This window comes from Mandrillus leucophaeus, unplaced genomic scaffold, assembly GCF_000951045.1.
Source record: "Mandrillus leucophaeus isolate KB7577 unplaced genomic scaffold, Mleu.le_1.0 Scaffold40, whole genome shotgun sequence".
NCBI lineage: Eukaryota > Metazoa > Chordata > Mammalia > Primates > Cercopithecidae > Mandrillus > Mandrillus leucophaeus.
Genome location: NW_012104254.1, coordinates 7,719,571 through 7,738,384, shown reverse-complemented (window position 1 = coordinate 7,738,384; position 18,814 = coordinate 7,719,571). Strand labels below are relative to the sequence as shown.

General features: G+C 38.5%; 1 protein-coding gene across 2 annotated transcripts in view; it reads left to right on the top strand.

Moving 5' to 3' along the window:
- Nucleotides 1–11,818, top strand: part of DCAF17 (DDB1 and CUL4 associated factor 17) — a 50,584-nt gene extending 38,766 nt beyond the window's left edge. The window contains exons 10-14 of one of the 2 annotated variants that reach the window (XM_011991937.1): nt 635–744; nt 3,619–3,709; nt 4,748–4,831; nt 6,780–6,935; nt 7,711–11,818. In XM_011991937.1, the coding sequence (XP_011847327.1) occupies nt 635–744; nt 3,619–3,709; nt 4,748–4,831; nt 6,780–6,935; nt 7,711–7,851 (582 nt within the window). In that variant the 3' untranslated portion in view covers nt 7,852–11,818. The remainder of the gene's footprint in view (nt 1–634; nt 745–3,618; nt 3,710–4,747; nt 4,832–6,779; nt 6,936–7,710) is intronic. The other variant, XM_011991938.1, reaches the window with a different exon arrangement.
- Nucleotides 11,819–18,814: the final 6,996 nt, after the last annotated feature.

Sequence of the window (18,814 nt, the reverse complement as noted above, 5' to 3'; positions counted from 1 at the left end):
GAACTGCATGTGCATGATTATGGCAGAGTTATATAATGGAAAGTCCACGGATTTTGAGCCAGATCTGCTGTTTAGTAGGTTCAAAATATTGGACAAGGTCAGGTGCAGTGGCTCACGCATGTAGTCCTAGCACTTTAAGAGGCTGAGGTGAGAGGATCACTTGAGGCCAGGAGTTTGATACCAGCCTGGGCAACATAGCGAGACTCTATCTCTATTTAAAAACACACACACACAAACCAAAAAAAAACTGGACAAATGATTTATTCTCTTTGTCTATCAGTTTTCAGTACTTCCTTTGAGTGTTATTATTAAACGAAGCAGTGACTATAAAGCATCGAATACGGTTCCTGACACAAAGTAGATGCTTGAGATATGGTATCTCTTGTGTTATTACACCTGTTTGTGAGATACAGGGTATGTTACAGAGCAAATCCATGATATTTCTGAATTTAAATGTTCAGAATTTCTCAAATTTGCGTGTCCTCATTTGGCCCTCAAATATATTCCACTTTAATTGGTTAATATTTTTTCTTCCATGTACCTTTGACCTACTGATCTATCACTTGGGTTCGATTTTGAAAATCATTTGATTTTCCCTTAATCTTTGTCTTTAATATTTTTTTTCCAACTTCAGGCAAAAAACGGGATCCAGGAAATGGATTGTTGTTCTCTAGAATCTGACTGGATCTATTTCCATCCTGATGCTTCTGGTAGAATAATACATGTTGGCCCAAATCAAGTCAAGTGAGTAATCTCATTAGTACTTGAAAGTTAAGAGCAGCTTTTGGTAGCATTTATTGGCATCTTTATTTTTGCCAGCGAACTAGTGAGCCAATTAATGGAAAGAATTAGCTTGTTGTTGAGTGCTTTCTCAGAGACTGGCATATAGAAAACCTGAATTTATTCTTTCAGCCTCAACATTACTGTTTGTAAGTATTAAATTTGAAAAAGTGATTTGATGGATGATATGCGAGTGAAAGGTAATTACAGACTGGCCCTTTCTCATCAGATCTTAATTAATTCTCTAGGGTTAATAAGAAAGAAAAGTATTTGTCTTTGTTCTGAAAGACAGCCTAGACACAGGAAAGGAAGTGGATTGTTTGAAGTAAATCTTGTTTTATTTTGATTGGTTTCAGGGCACACACATCTCTCACAAACTGACCTTTCCTTTCCTTAAACACTTTTCATTTGGCATCCCTGACACCACGGTTCTGAATATTTTCCTCTTTCGTCTTTTTTAGTATGCTTTTGTGCTCCTCCTCCTCTACCCAGACTTTAATTGTTGGATGTCCATAGTTGGGTCTTAGGCCCTCTTCTCTTCTCACTATTTCCATTCTGCTTGATTCTGTTTATTCCTTTGGCTTCAAGATCATGTATACATGAGAACTCCAAAATGTATATACTAACCCCAACCTCTCATCTAAGCTCATTCCAGAAATCTTGAATCATTCCTGATACCTTCCTACCAGTTTGTCTTTCATCAGTATACATACATTTAAACACTTAGAGGCATTCTCTTTCTCTCATACATACACACCATATATCCTCTCAATCCAGTTTATTTTGCTACAAAATATTTTTTAAATCTGCCTATTTCTGCCCTTGGCCACTGTCATCGTCTTGGTCAGGTCACTGTCATCACTAGCCTAGATTACAATAATAGCCCACTCCAGGGCTCCAGGATCCACTCTTGCACTAAGTCAGTTTTCTTCTCAGCAGCTAGCATGATTTTTAAGAACATGAAGAAATACAAAAACCTATGCAAGTGAATTCAAATGCTTTAACCTTTTTATGGCTTTTCATTGCTCTTAGGATAAAAATCAACATAGTTAGCATGGTCCGAAAGACCCTCCTCCCACTCAGTTTACTCTAGTCATGCTGTCTTTTCAGAAAACGGAGGGCGTGTTCCCTCTATTTGGAGTCTGTTTCCCCTACCTGTTCTTCTGCCTAATTTCTATTCATATTTTATGACCCAGCTTCAATGTCACTTTTCCACAGACCTTCCCTGATGCCCCTTGTCAGATTTGCTTGCCCATGATATTTTCATTTTACCCATGGTGTCATCTTCCTTTGTAGCACTTAGGGCAACTTAAATAAATTATTTTTGTGATCCTCTGCTTAAATACCTTATTTGGTATCATAAACTCTATGATGACAGGGAAGGAGTCTGTTTTGCTAACACCTATAACCCCAGCACTAAGCATAGTCCTTGGCACAGAGTAGATGCTCAGTATTTGTTGAGTACGAAGAGAAGGGGCTGGGCATGGTGGTTTAAGTCTATCATCCTGCACTTTGGGAGGCTGAAGCAGGAGGATCCCCTGAAACCAGGAGTTTGAGACCAGCCTGGGCAACATAGTGAGACTTCGTCTCTACAAAAAATTTAAATAAAAAATAGCCAGGCATGATGGTGGGCACCTGTGGTCCTAGCACCTCAGGAGGCTGGGGCAGGAGGATCAGCTGAGCCCAGGAGTTCGAGGCTGCAATGAGCTGTGATTGTAGCACTGTACTCCAGCCTGGGTAATGGAGTAAGACCCTGTCTCTAAAAAAATAAAAAATAAAAAAGGGAAGTCTCTGCCTTTATTTTTTATGCTTCATGGTAATCAGTCTACCTCTCTGGATCTACTATTCATATAAGGAAGATGAAAGGATTTAATGAAATAAGATTATTAATTTTTACACATCTTAATCTGTGGTTCCACTTCAGTAAGCCTTACTTTTAATGTTTGTTACCACCCATATTAGTTTGAACTTAAGAAAATAAGGCCCAAAAAGAGTGTATGGCCTTTTGCCAGGTTTTAAAATATAAGCATTTAAAAATATTGCCTCTAAAAACACTAAGTGAGCAATTTAAATTATTATTTGATCTCTTGGTCTTCGGCAACTCTGAGGCCTCCAGCACTCTCTGGACACATAGCTGCTTCTCTCTGCTGTTCTTTTTTTCTGCATTTGAGACTTTGAGCTTGTAAAACATTGTGCTTTTGAAGCTTGTTAACGATGTAAACAGATTTCCGTGGGTGGTGAGCAAATAGGCTTGATCCATGAGGCCATTTGCACTCAAAAAACCCAAATCTTTAAATATAATCAATCCTAAGAGAAAAAGAGTATTTTCAGTTGTCACTTTTAAATATTATTCTATCATGAAAACTCTTAGTTTCTATTTAGGTATAGATTTCATTGCTAATTGAATTTCTTTATAGTTAACCCCAAGTGTTGCTCATAGATATCTCATCCTACTTCAGAAATAAAAATGCAAATATCTGCTATAATTGTTAGAGCTGGAATGTTAGAGACCTGTTATAGCATAGCAGAGATAAGGTTCTTCAGAGTAACTTTTATTAAGCCAGTTTGGAAAATAGCTTAGGCCTGACCAAGCTGATCATTACCTACTTCAGTGGCACCTGTTGTAAGTTCCCACGTTTTTCTGTTTAACAGAATCTCTGAATTTGAAGGAGCTCATGGACATTCAATGATCACTTAGTACTGCAGAGTAATCAAGAGAACTACCTCAGTGTTGTTACTATAATTTTTATTTGTTGAGTTTTATTTCAGTACTTAAACTTTGGCACTGTGATGGTGTTTTGAAGTCTTATGTTCTCAGAATCCTTTTTCCCTTCTCAGAGTTTTGAAGCTAACTGAAATAGAAAATAATAGTTTTCAGCATCAGATCTCTGAAGATTTTGTCATTTTGGCCGACAGGGAGAACAATAAAGTAAGTCAAGAGTACTTTAAAATCCTTTGTATATCATTGTCTTTCTGTAGAAGACTATAATATGCTAATATATTTGCCTTTGAGTGTAGCGGAAAACAACAGCACAGCCCTATAAAAGTCTGTTCATTTTGTCTACATGGGTAGCCAGTTTTAACCCCATGTACATTTGAGATTTAAAGAAAGTTGACTATATTGAGTTTCTCTTTTGCTTATTTCTGTTTCTTTTCTGAGTTTCCTTTTAAGTTTTTATTGATGAATTATCAACCTTTGGGTCTAATTAATTGTGCAAACTTAAATTTAATTGGGGTAATATATAACTCTTTAAAAATCACATACCATACTTTAACTCCAGATGGTACTTTTCTTTTAGTGTATAAATTAAGACCACAAAGAAAATTATGGGGAGGGAAGTATCTAAAACAGATCCACTTTTTATTTGCTGTACTGTATACTAAGGCAAAAGTCAGGTGAGTGAGCCAGCTAATCTATAATCTTTTAAATAATTTATTTTTTTGCCCATTCTGGCATTTTAGCCATTAAAAACTTTAATGAAGTATTTTTGAGCCAGGCATAGTGGCTCACACCTGTAATCCCAGCACTTTGGAAGGCCAAGTCAGACAGATTGCTTGAGTTCAGGCGTTCGAGACCAGCCTGGGTGACATGGTGTAACCCTGTCTCTACAAAAAGTAGAAAATTAGCCAGGCATGGTGGTACATGCCTGTAGTCCCAGCTACTTGGGAGGCTGAGCTGGGAGGATCGCTTGAGCCTGGGAGACAGAGGATGCAGTGAGCCAAGATTGTACCACTGCAGTGAGGCAAAATCGCACCACTGCACTCCAGCCTAGGCAACAGAATGAGACCCTGTCTCAAAATATGAAACGGAGGATCAGAAATCTGATTCAGAATTTTCTCAGTTGAGGAAATAATTATGGATGCGGGAGAAGGGTTGGTAAGTTTTACCAAATTTGTTAATACAATTTTACTTTTGACTGCATGTAATAGAACTTGTCATATCTTTTTATTTCTTTCCATATGATAGAATGAAAATGTACTCACTGTTACAGCTTCTGGACGGGTGGTAAAAAAAAGTTTTAACCTTCTGGATGATGACCCAGAACAAGAGGTATTGCTTTGGCCAGAGATGACAAACCAAACCAGTGTGTCCTTGCATTGTGAATTTCATATTAATATTTCCCCATACCCTAGGGTAGAGGCTGGGGTTGAGGGGTTCCAGGCAGGCCAGTTGGTTGGGGTTGTGCATGCTGTTTCAACCAGTGCAACCCCACCATCCTCTCTTTTCATATTGTAATTATTCTTAAAGTTTTATTTGCAGAAAAGTTGTTCATAGGACCAAAATAATTTGAAAACAGTTAGCTTATTGTTTTGTTTTGTTTTGTTTTGTTGATGTGTATATTTTCTAGGGAAATCTCTTAAGGGAAAATTCTTGAGTTATATCCTGATGACTTTATGGGTTTTGCCTTATTTTTTACTTGCTAGACTTGAATATGTTTGTTAATGCCCATAGGTCAGAGGAAGAGGATGTGAGGGTGTGATAAATCAGTTCAGCTCTTATCTTCAAGTTGACTTTATGAGTCACTGAGCTAAAACATTTTTATCCCCTTCCTTTAAAGCAGCATTGGAAGTATTTATGAAATCAACTGAGTGATCATGCCTTAAATATATAAACCATTGCCTAAATTCTAAATCCATTTAGACTATCTAACTATATTATTTGTATGACCATTTTTAGGTAGAAACATTAGAGTGGCCTTCTAAGGACAGTTTTTGAACTTCTTTTAAAATATGTTAGAGGTGGCCCAATATGTAGCAGTTCTCGAAAAAACACACAAAAAATTATTATTTTGGACCATACACACCTATTGAGAACAAAGAAGAAAGCAACATACTCTGCATATAAAACCGTATTCCAGAAAGATGTACTAAAATTTCCAAAAGGTAGCATAATTCATTCAGAGGGGAGAGGTGGTAGCTAAACGAGAGATGCTCTATATCATGAGATTAAAAAACAAAATATTTTAGCCTGTAAAGGAAAAGTTTGAAGAAATTGTGACTAAAATCTATAAAATCACTGACACCAAGGCAAGAAGTCACCCTTTGAAGTTTGACCATGGTAAGGTGAAGGCAAAAAGGAAATAACATAAAAGTATATTTTAATAATCAAAGGTGATAAATCCATATAAATTTTTATGTATTAAGGTGGCAAAGGCAGAAAATGTCAGTGTATTAGAGAGTAGTTGACCAAACATAGGCGAAGAATTAGTGCGTAGTGATTGAGAGAAACATGCTATGCCTGTCTTTAAAGTTGATGCCAGGCATTCAGCCAAGATGTACCTTCCTGTGGTCCATTCCTGGATGGTTGGGCACTGATCTGCTTTCCCTGCAAGGTTTTTGAAATCTTGGGTTTTCTTCTTTGAGACACAGTTCTGGGATTTTTCTCTTTTTACCATAGCTAACCCTTTTGTCCCAGTCCTGTTCTGTGGGTTGGATTTCATTTCCTAATAGTCTTCCTCAAGAATAAGCAGCCATTTTTGCTTTATTTAAAAAACCAAAAGGATTTTTTTAAAGGTGGTAAAAAATCGTAAATAGTGTATGATGGGTTATCCATCCTTCTAGAAATGACTATGTTTTTCTAGTGTGAGAAATTTGAGAGCTCACTGAGCAGTCTTCAGGTTTCAGAACTGAGCTTCATGTGTTTAGTCCTGTCCAGGAATCAGCAAACACACTTGTGAGAGGCAGCAGTTGAATACTCTTTTAAATTTAGAGAAGCTCTGATTTGCTGTCACCATAGAGAATTTCAGTTATACTTTGAGATCTACATAGACTTGGTTTTGTTTATCAAATCTGTAGGATACTGCTTAACTCTTGAAAATCTTGGAGCTGATGTTTTACTAGGCATATAAATAGATACATTTCTACCTATTATTCTTCCCATTAATTCATTCTTCTCATTTTTGTAAGTAATGGAATACTTAAACTATAAATGCAGAAATAAGCCTACCTGAATAACTGGATTTTGCCCTTTCCCTCTATTTTATCTGTCTATCCCAAAGACTTTCAAAATTGTGGACTATGAAGATGAGTTAGATTTGCTTTCTGTGGTAGCGGTTACTCAAATAGACGCTGAAGGAAAAGCTCACCTGGATTTCCACTGTAATGAATATGGAACTTTACTTAAAAGCATTCCACTAGTGGAGTCATGGGATGTGGTAAGTAGAGTCCATGGAATACAAAGTTGTAAACCTTTTCTTTATAGGTGCCGTTTATTAGAACAGATGTTACTGTGTTCATGTCAGTCCAGACTCACCTATGCCAATGACCACGTGAAAGAGGTTATTGTCCTATATACAGAACAAAAGAGTACTTCTTAAGCCTTCCTCCCCTTGGCACCAGTGGCCTTAAAGATAAAACTTCATGTGTTTTCCTGAGACTTATTGTCTCTTTCCTTACCCTAGTCTTTGATTTTCTTTCAATTAAAAATTTGGAAAAATTTTTTAAAATGAGAGAATACAGTAATAAATCCAGACAGTTATTTAATAGAGACCATATCTAAGTATGTAGGATTCCCAGGTACTCTTGAATACATTTGTCTGATATTTCAACTATTATAGAATGTCAAAGTTATAAGGAACAATAAACACTATTTTATCCAGATCTTGTTTTATCAGTGGAGAACCTGGGAAGTTTGGCAATTCATACATGATCACACAATAAGATAGATAGTAGCAGTGTTGGCAATAGAATCTGGGTATTTAGACTCCCGAGTCCAGAGTTCTTTCTATTCTCTATATTTTGTAGAATGCCTTTTCTTGTTAATAATATGCATATCCACAAATAATGAAAAATAAACCTCTTTCTAGCAACTATTTTCTTCTAAGTGTATATTCGAAGATCCCTAGCATAGGTACTGTGACATTTTAGTAACACAGTAGTGAATATGGCTGTGTGAAAAGGAGAGTCCATATGATTGTGTTTTTGTTACAGACATATAGCCATGAAGTCTACTTTGACAGAGACTTAGTGCTACACATAGAGCAGAAACCCAACAGAGTCTTCAGCTGCTATGTTTACCAGATGGTATGTAACACTGCAGAAGAAGAAGAAACCATAAACCGAAGCTGTTAAAAAGAGTGAGATAATTGTAACCTAAGAGACTTTTAGCCAAACACCCCAGCAGCTGTGTCCAATCCATTTTATTATCTGCATGGCACATTCTCCAATATTTTCCCAAAAAGTCTTGTGTTGACTTCAGATAACTATGACTTCTTTTTTAAACTCTTCCTATAAAAGATGGTGAGGACATCATTTTTTGTAAAGGTTTTTTAGAATACTGTTCCAAGAAGTTTAGTGTTTTGCAGCTTTGAGCTAGGTGGTAATGCACATATAAAATGCTGGGAAAAGAAAAGGACAGGTTAATTCCAATTGTTGAGGAGTAAGTCATTGATGGGATGGGTCGTTGATGGGTTCTTAAAGGATGGTTTGGAATTTTGTTTGTTAAGGCTAGGAAAGACAGGGAGAGACAAAAGTAAACATGCAGCAAGAAACCACATATCCTCTATACCAAACTTTGCTTAAGGATGAGAAATGAGATGTGTTATGTGAGAACATTATTTTGAGCCCAAAATATGTCATCACAGGTTTTTAAAATCTTATACATGTATTTATATGTGTTTTGTATTTGTATATAGTATCAGGAATTGGTTCTAGTTCCCAAATTATCTTTTCTTCCTTGGTTTTGTTCTCCTCACTTGATGTTCACATTGAATAGTTGGTTGTGTTTCTATATAGACTAATGTAAAAGATTCCAAGCAAACCTTAAGTGAAATTTTTTTCTGATATGCATCCTGTTTAGCTCTTAATGTATCTAAGGATGTTCTCATCTCACCATTCTATTCATTTAGTGAGTTTTCTGATCTTGTTTAGGCAATATTTTGATACTTATGCAGTAAGATAAAGGTACCCTTGCCTGCACTAGTTCTGTTTCCTGTAGAAGAATAGATAAGGTCCCAGGAGGAGTTCTTACTAGCTTGGGAGTTGCCTGATTAACCAGAGAAAATTTTGGCTTACTTATGAAACAAGCATTATTTCTTCTTTGTTAGGAAAGATCTAAATATGATCCTTGAACTTTAATAATCATTCTTTAGAATGTTAAATAAAGGCAACCCAATTAAAGGGAGAGAATGTTTCTTTGTGCTTCCTGTTCGAGAAATTCAGTTGCTTCCATTTCGCATGTTCTGCACATTTCTCTGATTTAACCTCAAAAGAATAATTAGTAATAAAGGAAGGAAACAGCAGCAACAATCATTGCTGATTCAAGTTTAAAGTTAAAATATGGAATTTTTAGCTTGGATGATTTACATTAAAATCTTTCCATTTTTTCCTTCAGTTTTGGCTTGATGCCATGTTAAGAATGATGTGAATTCTTCCCAGTTCTGCCCTGGTGCTAGACATTGCCCCAAACTTTCAATTAGACACTAGCTAAATAGTCCTACTCAGTAAACTTACATCTTGAAACATAAGACCAGTAAGAGGACAGGGAAAGTACTAAAGAAAGAAACCAATGTTGTGTGAGTTTCAAAGCAGATGCAAGGCTGTGTAAAAGTAGAATGTTCATTCTCCATTTCCAAGAGTGTTTCAGAATAGGATGTCTTAAGACTTCAATCATGTCAGAGATTTTTTTTTTTTAGGTGATTATTGAGTTTCTCCTTCTCCTTTTAAGTCATCACCTTCTTTTTATGAAATGATAGTAAGGAACTCATCTGCTCTGAAAGGCATTTGAGAAATATCTGAGACTCCTGGCTGCTTTTTTGCTGGGGGTAGAGGGTAGAATACTTCTCATCTATATATAACTTACCACTAAGAAACCCCCAACATGTCACCATTGCCTAAATCTAACTAGACCAGGGTCCAGAGGCCATCCAGGCCAGGCAGGAAATGTACCTCATGTGAAAGACAGTAAGGAGTTGTGGGCAGTGTAACAGGAGAGCGATGCCCCAACTAAAAGGAGGAGCTGCTACTGCTTAGTTTCAGCCAGTTGCAACAGTATGTGGGAATATAGGCTGCATGATTGTTAACAAGATAGGTGGTAAAAATATGCCAAAAGATACAGAAGATAGCAAAGAATGTGGGAAATTGGGATACCACATATAGCAAGAGACAATGAAGCATGCTTCCTAGCTCGCCAGAGTGTCACACAGCTGCTCATTCTGCCACCTGCCAGACATTAATGTCTTCCTGCCCTACATAAACCCCCTCTTTACCTGACTATTTTAATTCGAGATGCTAGCTACGTGCCCACCTACTTAACAGGTACTAGTGACAGGTACAAAACATTATGGGTAACAATTCTGGGTGTTTAATGCAAGCCCAGGTGAAGCAGGGTAGCTTCTATCAGGTGCAGATGTTAAGCTGAAAAGAGGTACATTCTGCATTGCACTCCTGGATCTGAGTTTCTGTATTCTCAGAGCATCAATGCGGCAAGCTTATTGTTCCTTAATTTTTTTACAATATTTATCACAACTCTGGGAGAAAACAAAACAAACCCTATCCTATTTACTATTTGTGCTCCCTAGTGAAGAGATATTGCTCTGTTTAGACAAATTAAGGCACTTCACATTCTTCCACCAATTGAAAGTTTTGTGTCTTACAGTTCTTTTTTTTTAATAATACATTTATTGAGTACTTTCTATCTACTAGTCACTGTGATACAGTATAAGTAAAATGGGTTGTCTTATTTAATATTCAAAATAACCACATTAAGTATGAACTGCCGTTATCTTCCCCCTTTGTACAAATGAGGAAAGTGAGGCTTACAGAAGTTAACTGGCCCAGGGTCCCACAACTAATAAGTGCAGAAGTGGGAAGCAGAACCAGATTTGTTCGGCATAAACTTGTGCCCAGTTTCCTCCAAAGCTCTCAAAAGGCAATGTGTGTTATTTTATCCCATATATAGCATACCAACAACTATAATACTGGGTATATAGGAAAATGCTTAATAATTGTTTTTTACTGATTATTCAATGTCTAAATTTTGAACAAATTTGGGTAAGATACAAGTCACACATAAATTGACAGAAAATGTAGTTCTTCATTCAGTGGTTAGCAGTCATTAAAAGGTACTTTCCCTTTGTGGTGATAATAAAATAAGTATTAGTAGTTAGTCTTCATATTATTTGGCTTCCTTATTAATAATTTTTATATTTTCTTCTCCTTCTTACCATGTTCACATGTATCATCCATCTTTTGGAATCCCAGGGAGCTAATTTCTGGTCCCTGTGTTGCTATCAAATCTGTATCTTGCAGAAAGAATAATTTATTTCAAACAAGGGACATACAATAGAAAGATAAGATCTACTTAGGTCTTTTTCCCATCATTTTATTATGAAAAATTTTCAAACATACAGTAAAGTTGAAAGAATTTTATAGTAAATACTGAAATACTGACCACAGGGATTCTACATCTTACTCTACTTGTTTTGTTATTTTCCTATCCAGCATACTTTTTGATGGATTCCAAAATAAATTGCAGTTGCTGATACACTTCCCCCTAGTACTTCAGCTGCATATTATTAACTAGAGTTTAGTATTTATTTAGTTTTTAATTTTTTTGATTTAAGATTTACCTGCAATAAAATGCACAAATCTCAAGTATAAATTTACTGAGTTCTTGCAGACATATACACCTGTGTAACCCAAACCCTTTCCAAAATTTAGAACATTGCAGTCATCTTCAGAAAGTTTCCTAAATCCTCCTCCCAGTCTATCCCCTCCCCACCCCTCAGGTATAACTACTGTTCTCATTCTTTTATGTCAAAGGTTAAATTTACCTGTTCTAAAACTTCATATAAGTGAAATTATACAAAATGTAATGCTTCTTTCACTTAGCATAGTGTTTTTGAGATTTATTCATGTTGTTGCATGTGTCAGTGGTTCATTTCTTTTTATTGCTGAGTATTCTTTTATATGACTATGTCACACAGTTTGTTTATCTTTCTGTTGATGGACACTGGGCTCTTTCTGCTGATGGACACTGGGCTCTTTCTGCTTTTTTTTTACTGTTATGAATAAAGCTGCTATGAACATTCTTAGACAATTCTTTTGTGAACACATGTCTTTATTTCTCTTGGGTAAATATCTGGGGATGGAATTTTCGAGTCCTTGGGTAGGTGTATGTTTAGTTTAATAAGAAACTGCCAGGCCTTTTTCCCAAAGGATTATACAATTTTACATGCCTGCAACAATGTAGGAGACTTCCACGTGCTCCACACATTCTCCAACATTTGTGGTTGTTAGTCTTCTTTATCTTAGTATTTATGCTGGGTGTGTAATCATTTCTAGTTGATAACTCAGATTGTTTCTACTTGTGGTTAGCAACCCTCTTGTCAACTTGACCTCCTTCCTTCCCCAGGAACTGCTGAAAACATTCTTTGTGATAATAGTTAAGATACCCCAAAACTCAGCTTGAATTATTCTTTCTCAAACATGGGATACATTGCTTATCAAAGAACCCTGATTCCTTTAATGGAGATTATAGTTGGAACAACCTGGGTTCTAAGGACATGTGTTTCACATGACTACTGGAGCTGGACAAAATGGCACTGGAGAAGAGGTCACAGCAGTCATTGTAATAAAAGCAGAAAGGTGACTTTTTTCTTTAAAAGTTATGAGTTCATGTTTTCATAAACATGATAACAGGTGAAATCAGGTGATTTTTTTTTTCTAATATGAAAGCATTTTAAACAAGCTGTATCTTTTTCTCACTAACTGTAGTATTCTAGGCTGGATATGTTGTGATAGCAAATTAGTATATTCAAATTTTAGAGGTGCACAAAATTTCAGAAGTATTTATTTATTTATACTCTTTTTGACTCTCTATTCAAGTGTCTTAGAATTTGTGCCGAAGTTTGCAGGTTCAGTTCCTTTCCTCATTATAACCTGAGTCCTATATAAGGGTAAAGGTGGGAAGAAGGGGGACTCTCAGCCTCCTATATGGGCACATTAAAAAACACCATGCTCTGAACACTAGGCTCTCAGATAGAACCCACTGAGATTAACAGACAATAGCAAGGAAAGGGAGGATTGAGATCAGCAAAAGCCTGTAAGATTTGTCTGATACTCTCCTTTAACTCTTTGTTTTCATGGATACAAGTGTTATTCCTGATTAGAGACAACATTGAATTTGAGTTTCATAAAGAATTTTGGCTACACTTTTTTTTCTCAGAATTAGAATAACCAACTTTGCAAAGGTGGTAAATCCAGTTAAAAGATGTCAGCAAATAAAATCAAATTATTACTTAGAATTATCAGAGATCTTTAAATTTTCTTTATAGACTTATTGAGGTATAATTGACGTGCAGTAAACTGCAGTTCTTTTTTTGAGACAGTCTCGCTGTGTCACCCAGGCTGGAGTGCAGTGGCGCAATCTCAGCTCATTCCAGCCTCTGCCTCCCGGATTCAAGAGATTCTCATGCCTCAGCCTCCCAAGTAGCTGGGACGACAGGTGTGCGCCGTCATGCCCAGCTAATTTTTCTATTTCTAGTAGAGATGGGGTTTCACCATGTTGGCCAAGCTAGTCTCAAACTCCTGAGCTCAAGTGATCCACCCACCTTGGCCTCCCAAAGTGCTGGGATTACAGGTGCCCAACCAAAATCTTCAGCCCTTAAAAAAAAAATTTTATATATATATATATATATGGAGAGAGAGAAAGTCTTACTATGTTATGTTGTCGAGGCTGTTCTCAGACTCCTGGGCTCAAGCAGTTCTCCTACCTCGGTCTCCCAAAGTGCTGAGATTATAGGCGTGAGCCACCACACCTGGCCAAAGGCACAAATATTAACAGACTCAAATTATCTTCTTCCCAGGACTTACAACCTTGAAGAAGCTCTGGGCATGTTGCCAGCCTCTCCCAATCTTATCTCAGTTCAGAAGGATCATATACTGAATAAAATTCTATCGAAAGTACTTCATATCTAATAAATTATGTCTAAAGTTAGTTAATACCTGCTCTGACCTAGTTAATGCCTTGAACCTATTTTAGTTCAATGTACTTTGAAACCTTGAATCACCATGGAAGTGATGAAACTTCTAGTTAACAAAATTCATAAAGATAACAGTCGGTGAAAGTGAAATTCATACTCAGGACACTCTACCTGCCCAGATAATATGCATCTATAAATTGACCTCTTAAGTGAAATTTTCAAAAGAGAATTACTTACCAATAATTTAGCAAATTTTTTTTTGCCGTATAGCATTTACGAGCAAATGCTCTGTAACAATAAATGTTTTATGGCTCAAGTATTTTTTATTTTCTCTTAAAAGGGTATGTGCTCAAGCAGACAGCCATTTTCGAATCCTATTCTAAACACCACTTGTGTTTTTGAAAAGCACAAGCTCCAAAGGCACAGCTTTTCAAGTTTTACCTGTTACAAGACTAGTTAAAGAAACAAGACTAGTTAAAGCATGTTAAAAGAATTGCACTTTAAAAGCCATTATAACACTTAATTTTCCTGTCTCTAATCTGTCTCCCTCTCTTTAAAGAGCAAAACCAGTGGGAATTAAAGGAATCCCCAATCCCTACCTCATCTAAAACCTCAGCTATTACACAACATCTGCTTGACGATGTGCTGAATCCAATGTAGACTTGAAGAGGTCCTTTGGCCTCACTGCCACACCTAATAGAACATCCCAAATGTCCCATTCTCAGAGTTTGTCTTGGTCTGCCCTACCAGCTGGAATCATGATCCAGTAGTTTCCTCTTTCAATTTCTGTAGAAAGTCTTGAGTGCCTCTGCCCCTCTGGAGTGATCATAGAATTTATTGTCCAAACCCAGACACTTTTGAAAGTGAAAGGAGATACCAATAATCATTATGTCTGGACAACAGGCACAAACCAAGCCTATTCTGAGCAAAAGGGAATATATGGTCACCCCAGCTAGAGCTAATAAAAGTAACCAGGAAATCGTAAATCTGCCCATTTACAGATTATTATTTCTTTTCAATCTGGTATGCCAGACTTCCCATAATCAGTCAAAGGGGTAATGGACGTAGTCCATTGAAACAATTTTCCATTTTTATCTACAAATCATTTACAGTCTCTTCTGCCAAGGGTGGTCCTATTGCTGCCCTGGCATTCCAGGATCATATTTTCTCCTGCAGTGCATCTATGTCTCCCTCAAATTAACCTAGGCTTTAAGGTCTGGGGTCTTTGTATTAGTCTCATTTCTGACACCAATTTGTATTGTCAAACAGGAAAGTGATATAAAGTAATACAAAAACACTAACAGGATGGGAAACATTTCTGTAATAGAAAAGTATATGAAATGTACAGAGATGATCCCAAAAATGACAGAACAACACAGCATGCTGGAGGCACAGGGTTTACAAATTCTCACTAGGTTATATAGCTGACGATGTTACCCGTTACGCAGAGTGATGTTCATCCAGGCATGAGCTACTCAATTTTGCTCTGTTACAGGGAATTTTATACTTTCCTGGTTCTAGAGACTCTAAGTGCCACCTGTTCACCAGGTACAACTAGTACAAAGCAATCTCAGCACATGCCTGTTTTTACTGTGAGACTATATAAGAAGAAGTCTAATTTCCTGGTTTTTTTCTTGTTGATTTTTTTCAGACGGGGTCTCGCTCTGTCACCCAGGCTATAGTGCAGTGGCACAATCTTAGCTCACTGCAAGCTCCACCTCCCAGGTTCACACCATTCTCCTGCCTCAGCCTCCTGAGTAGCTGGGACTACAAGCGCCCGCGACCGTGCCCAGCTAATTTTTTTTATTTTTACTAGAGACGGGTTTCACTGTGTTAGCCAGGATGGTCTTGATCTCCTGACCTTGTGATCCGCCCACCTCGGTCTCCCAAAGTGCTGGGATTACAGGCGTGAGCCACCGTGCCCGACCCTAATTTCCTAGATTTAATATCCCTTAGCAGGCCTAGACTTCCCCATACCTATCTGGAGTCCATTTATACGAGTCCAGTGTTGCCAGGTCTTGCAATTTTTTTAATGGTAGAAATCTTGATTTATGTTAAATGTTCAAATTTTTAAATGACAGCCCTTAATTAGAATATTAAAATATTGCACAAGCCAAACAAAATTAATCTGCAAGCTTCTCTCCAGCATACTCATGGGCTGTATACCTAGCAAGGGCCAAGTGTGTTTATTTCTAAACCTCTTTTTGCCAGTTATGTGTGTTATTATAATTATATATTTATGACTTTACCCATGAAATATGATTAAAAATTTGCTTTTTATTTTAAAAAGATTGAGTACTTTGGAAAGACTCGCTAAAATTGGGTCACTAGAAATTGCTGTCAAATGCAGTGTGTTCAAAATAGTTGTAAAAGATTGAGAGATGTCTTAGCTTGGGTTCCCCCAAAAGGAGACCCTGAGGCAAAAGCTTATATGCTACCTCCTTGGTAAGGAGTGAAATCTCAGAGAGCAAAAATGAGGGGTAAGCAGAGTGAAGCAGACCTAGAAGGAAACCCATTATGAGGATGTGACATCAAGCTGGTCACCAGTAAGTGCAATGAAATGCTTAATCTCATGGTCACACCTCTGAGAAACCACATAAACCACACCTCCAAACAGTATGTGTGAGATGGGTCGGGAAGAATTTATGATTCCTCAGCTCTTACCTGCCACTCCTCAAAGATTCACCCCAGAACATAATCTCTCCTGAATTTTCAGATTGCCGGAGGCAGAATTCACCTTGACATCAGTGGACAGGCAGCAAGGAGGACTCAGAGCAACATGACCTACATGAAGTACTATTGGCTTGGCAGGTCTTGCCAGCTGGAAGTTCAGAGTCCACACAGAACAGTCTTGGTAACAGTGGCTGGAACAAGAGAATAGTGAGACCAAAAAGATTGGAATTAAAAAAGAGGTAAATGAAAAAAACTTGGATCCTGGACTCAGATTTCTTCATATATGTCTTTGAGTTCTGATCCACTGTAAGAATAACAGTTCTTGAGGCCAGGCGCAGTGGCTCACACCTGCAACCCCAACACTTTGGGAGGCCAAGGTGGGAGGATCACGAGGTCAGGAGTTTGAGATCAGCTGGGCCAACACAGTGAAACCCCATCTCTACTAAAAATACTAAAATTAGCTGGGCATGGTGGCACGTTCCTGTAGTCCCAGCTACCCAGGAGGCTGAGGCAGGAGAATCTCTTGAACTCGGGAGGTGGAGGTTGCAGTGAGCCAAGATCATACCACTGTACTCCAGCTTGGGCAACAGAGTGAAACTTCGTCTCAAAAAAAAAAAAGAAAAAGAAAAAAAGAAGACACAGAATATGTAATGTGAATGAGAGAAGGCCTCTGGCAGCACTGCAATCCACTGTCTCTCCCAATAGGGCATAACACGGGTGAGGAACGCCACAGATGCAGCTGGAATTGTGCTGAAAGAGCTCAAGAGGCAAAGTTCTTTGGATGTTTTTCACCTCCTGGTGGCCATGGATGGAATCAATGCTCTTTGGGGAAAGATCGCTCTGAAAAGAGAAGGTAAGTGCCCAATTGCCCCAGAGGAATTAGCACTTGTTTCACAACCTGAGGAAAATGATGAAAAACGACTGGCATGGAGGTGCCATTGTGTTGACTTTGAGCCAGACTGGGTCTCTCTTTAAGCCCCGGAAAGGGTATCTGCTCAAGGAGTTGCTGGGAAAGGACGAATTTGATGCCCTGGATCCCTTTATTCCCATCCTGGTTTCCAGCTATAAGCCAAAGGAATTCGAAAGTTGTATTCAGTATTATTTGGAAAACAATTGGCTTCAACATGAGAAAGCTCATAGAGAAGAAGGGAAAAAGGAGCTGCTGTTCTTAAGTAACGCTAACCCCTTGCTGCTGGAGCGGCACTGTGCCTACCTCTAAGCCACAATCACAATATGCGAGGAAGACAATGGACATCTGCTTTAGGCTGGACCCAATGAGATGAGGAAGTCCGGCAGTACACAGGAAGAGGAGCCAGGCCCTTGTACCTACGGGGGATTGGACAGGACTGCAGTTGGCGCTGGACCTGCATTAAAATGGGTTTCACTGTGAACACGTGACAAGATACTGCCTTGTTCCAGAAACTTCTATCAGTTTATTGGATGTGGTTTTTCACATTTAAGATAATTATGGCTCTTTTCCTAAAAAATAAATTATCTTTCTAAAAAAAAAAATTCTGCTGAGGCAAGCAGATCACAAGGTCAGGAGTTTGAGACCAGCCTGGCCAGTATGGTGAAACCCTGTCTCCACTAAAAATACAAAAATTAGCCAGGCATGGTGGCGCGCCTGTAGTCCCAGCGACTCAGAAAGCTAAGGCAGGAGAATCGCTTGAACTTAGGAGGCAGTGAGCCAAGATCGCACCACTGCACTCCAGCCTGGGCAACAGAGCCAGATTGTATCAAAAAAAAATTTTAGGCCGGGCGCGGTGGCTCATGCCTGTAATCCCAGCACTTTGGGAGGCCAAGGCAGGTGGATCACGGGATCAGGAGATCGAGACCATCCTGGCTAACATGGTGAAACCCCGTCTCTACTAAAAATACAAAAAATTAGCCGGGCGTGGTGGCGGCGCCTGTAGTCCCAGCTACTCGGGAGGCTGAGGCAGGAGAATGGCGTGAACCCGGGAGGCGGAGCTTGCAGTGAGCCGAGATCGCGCCACTGCACTCCAGCCTGCGAGACAGAGCGAGACTCCGTCTCAAAAAAAAAAAAAAAAAAAAATTTAAAAGGTGGGGCGCGGTGGCTCACGCCTGTAATCCCAGCACTTTGAGAGGCCGAGGCGGGCGGATCACAAGGTTAGGAGTTTAAGACCAGCCTGGCCAATATGGTGAAACCCCCATCTCTACTAAAAAATTACAAAAATTAGCTGGGTGTGGTGGCAGGCGCTTATAGTCCCAGCTACTTAGGAGGCTGAGGCAAGAGAATCGCTTAAACCTGGAAGGCCGAGGTTGCAGTGAGCCCAGACTGAGCCACTGCACTCCAGCCTGAGCGACAGAGCGAGACTCTGCCTTACTGCTTTTTTATAATGTAATACCTTTATTGAGCTCTGATTCCTATACCATAAAATTCACCCTTTCAAAGTGTACAGTTCACGGAGGAAAGGGGG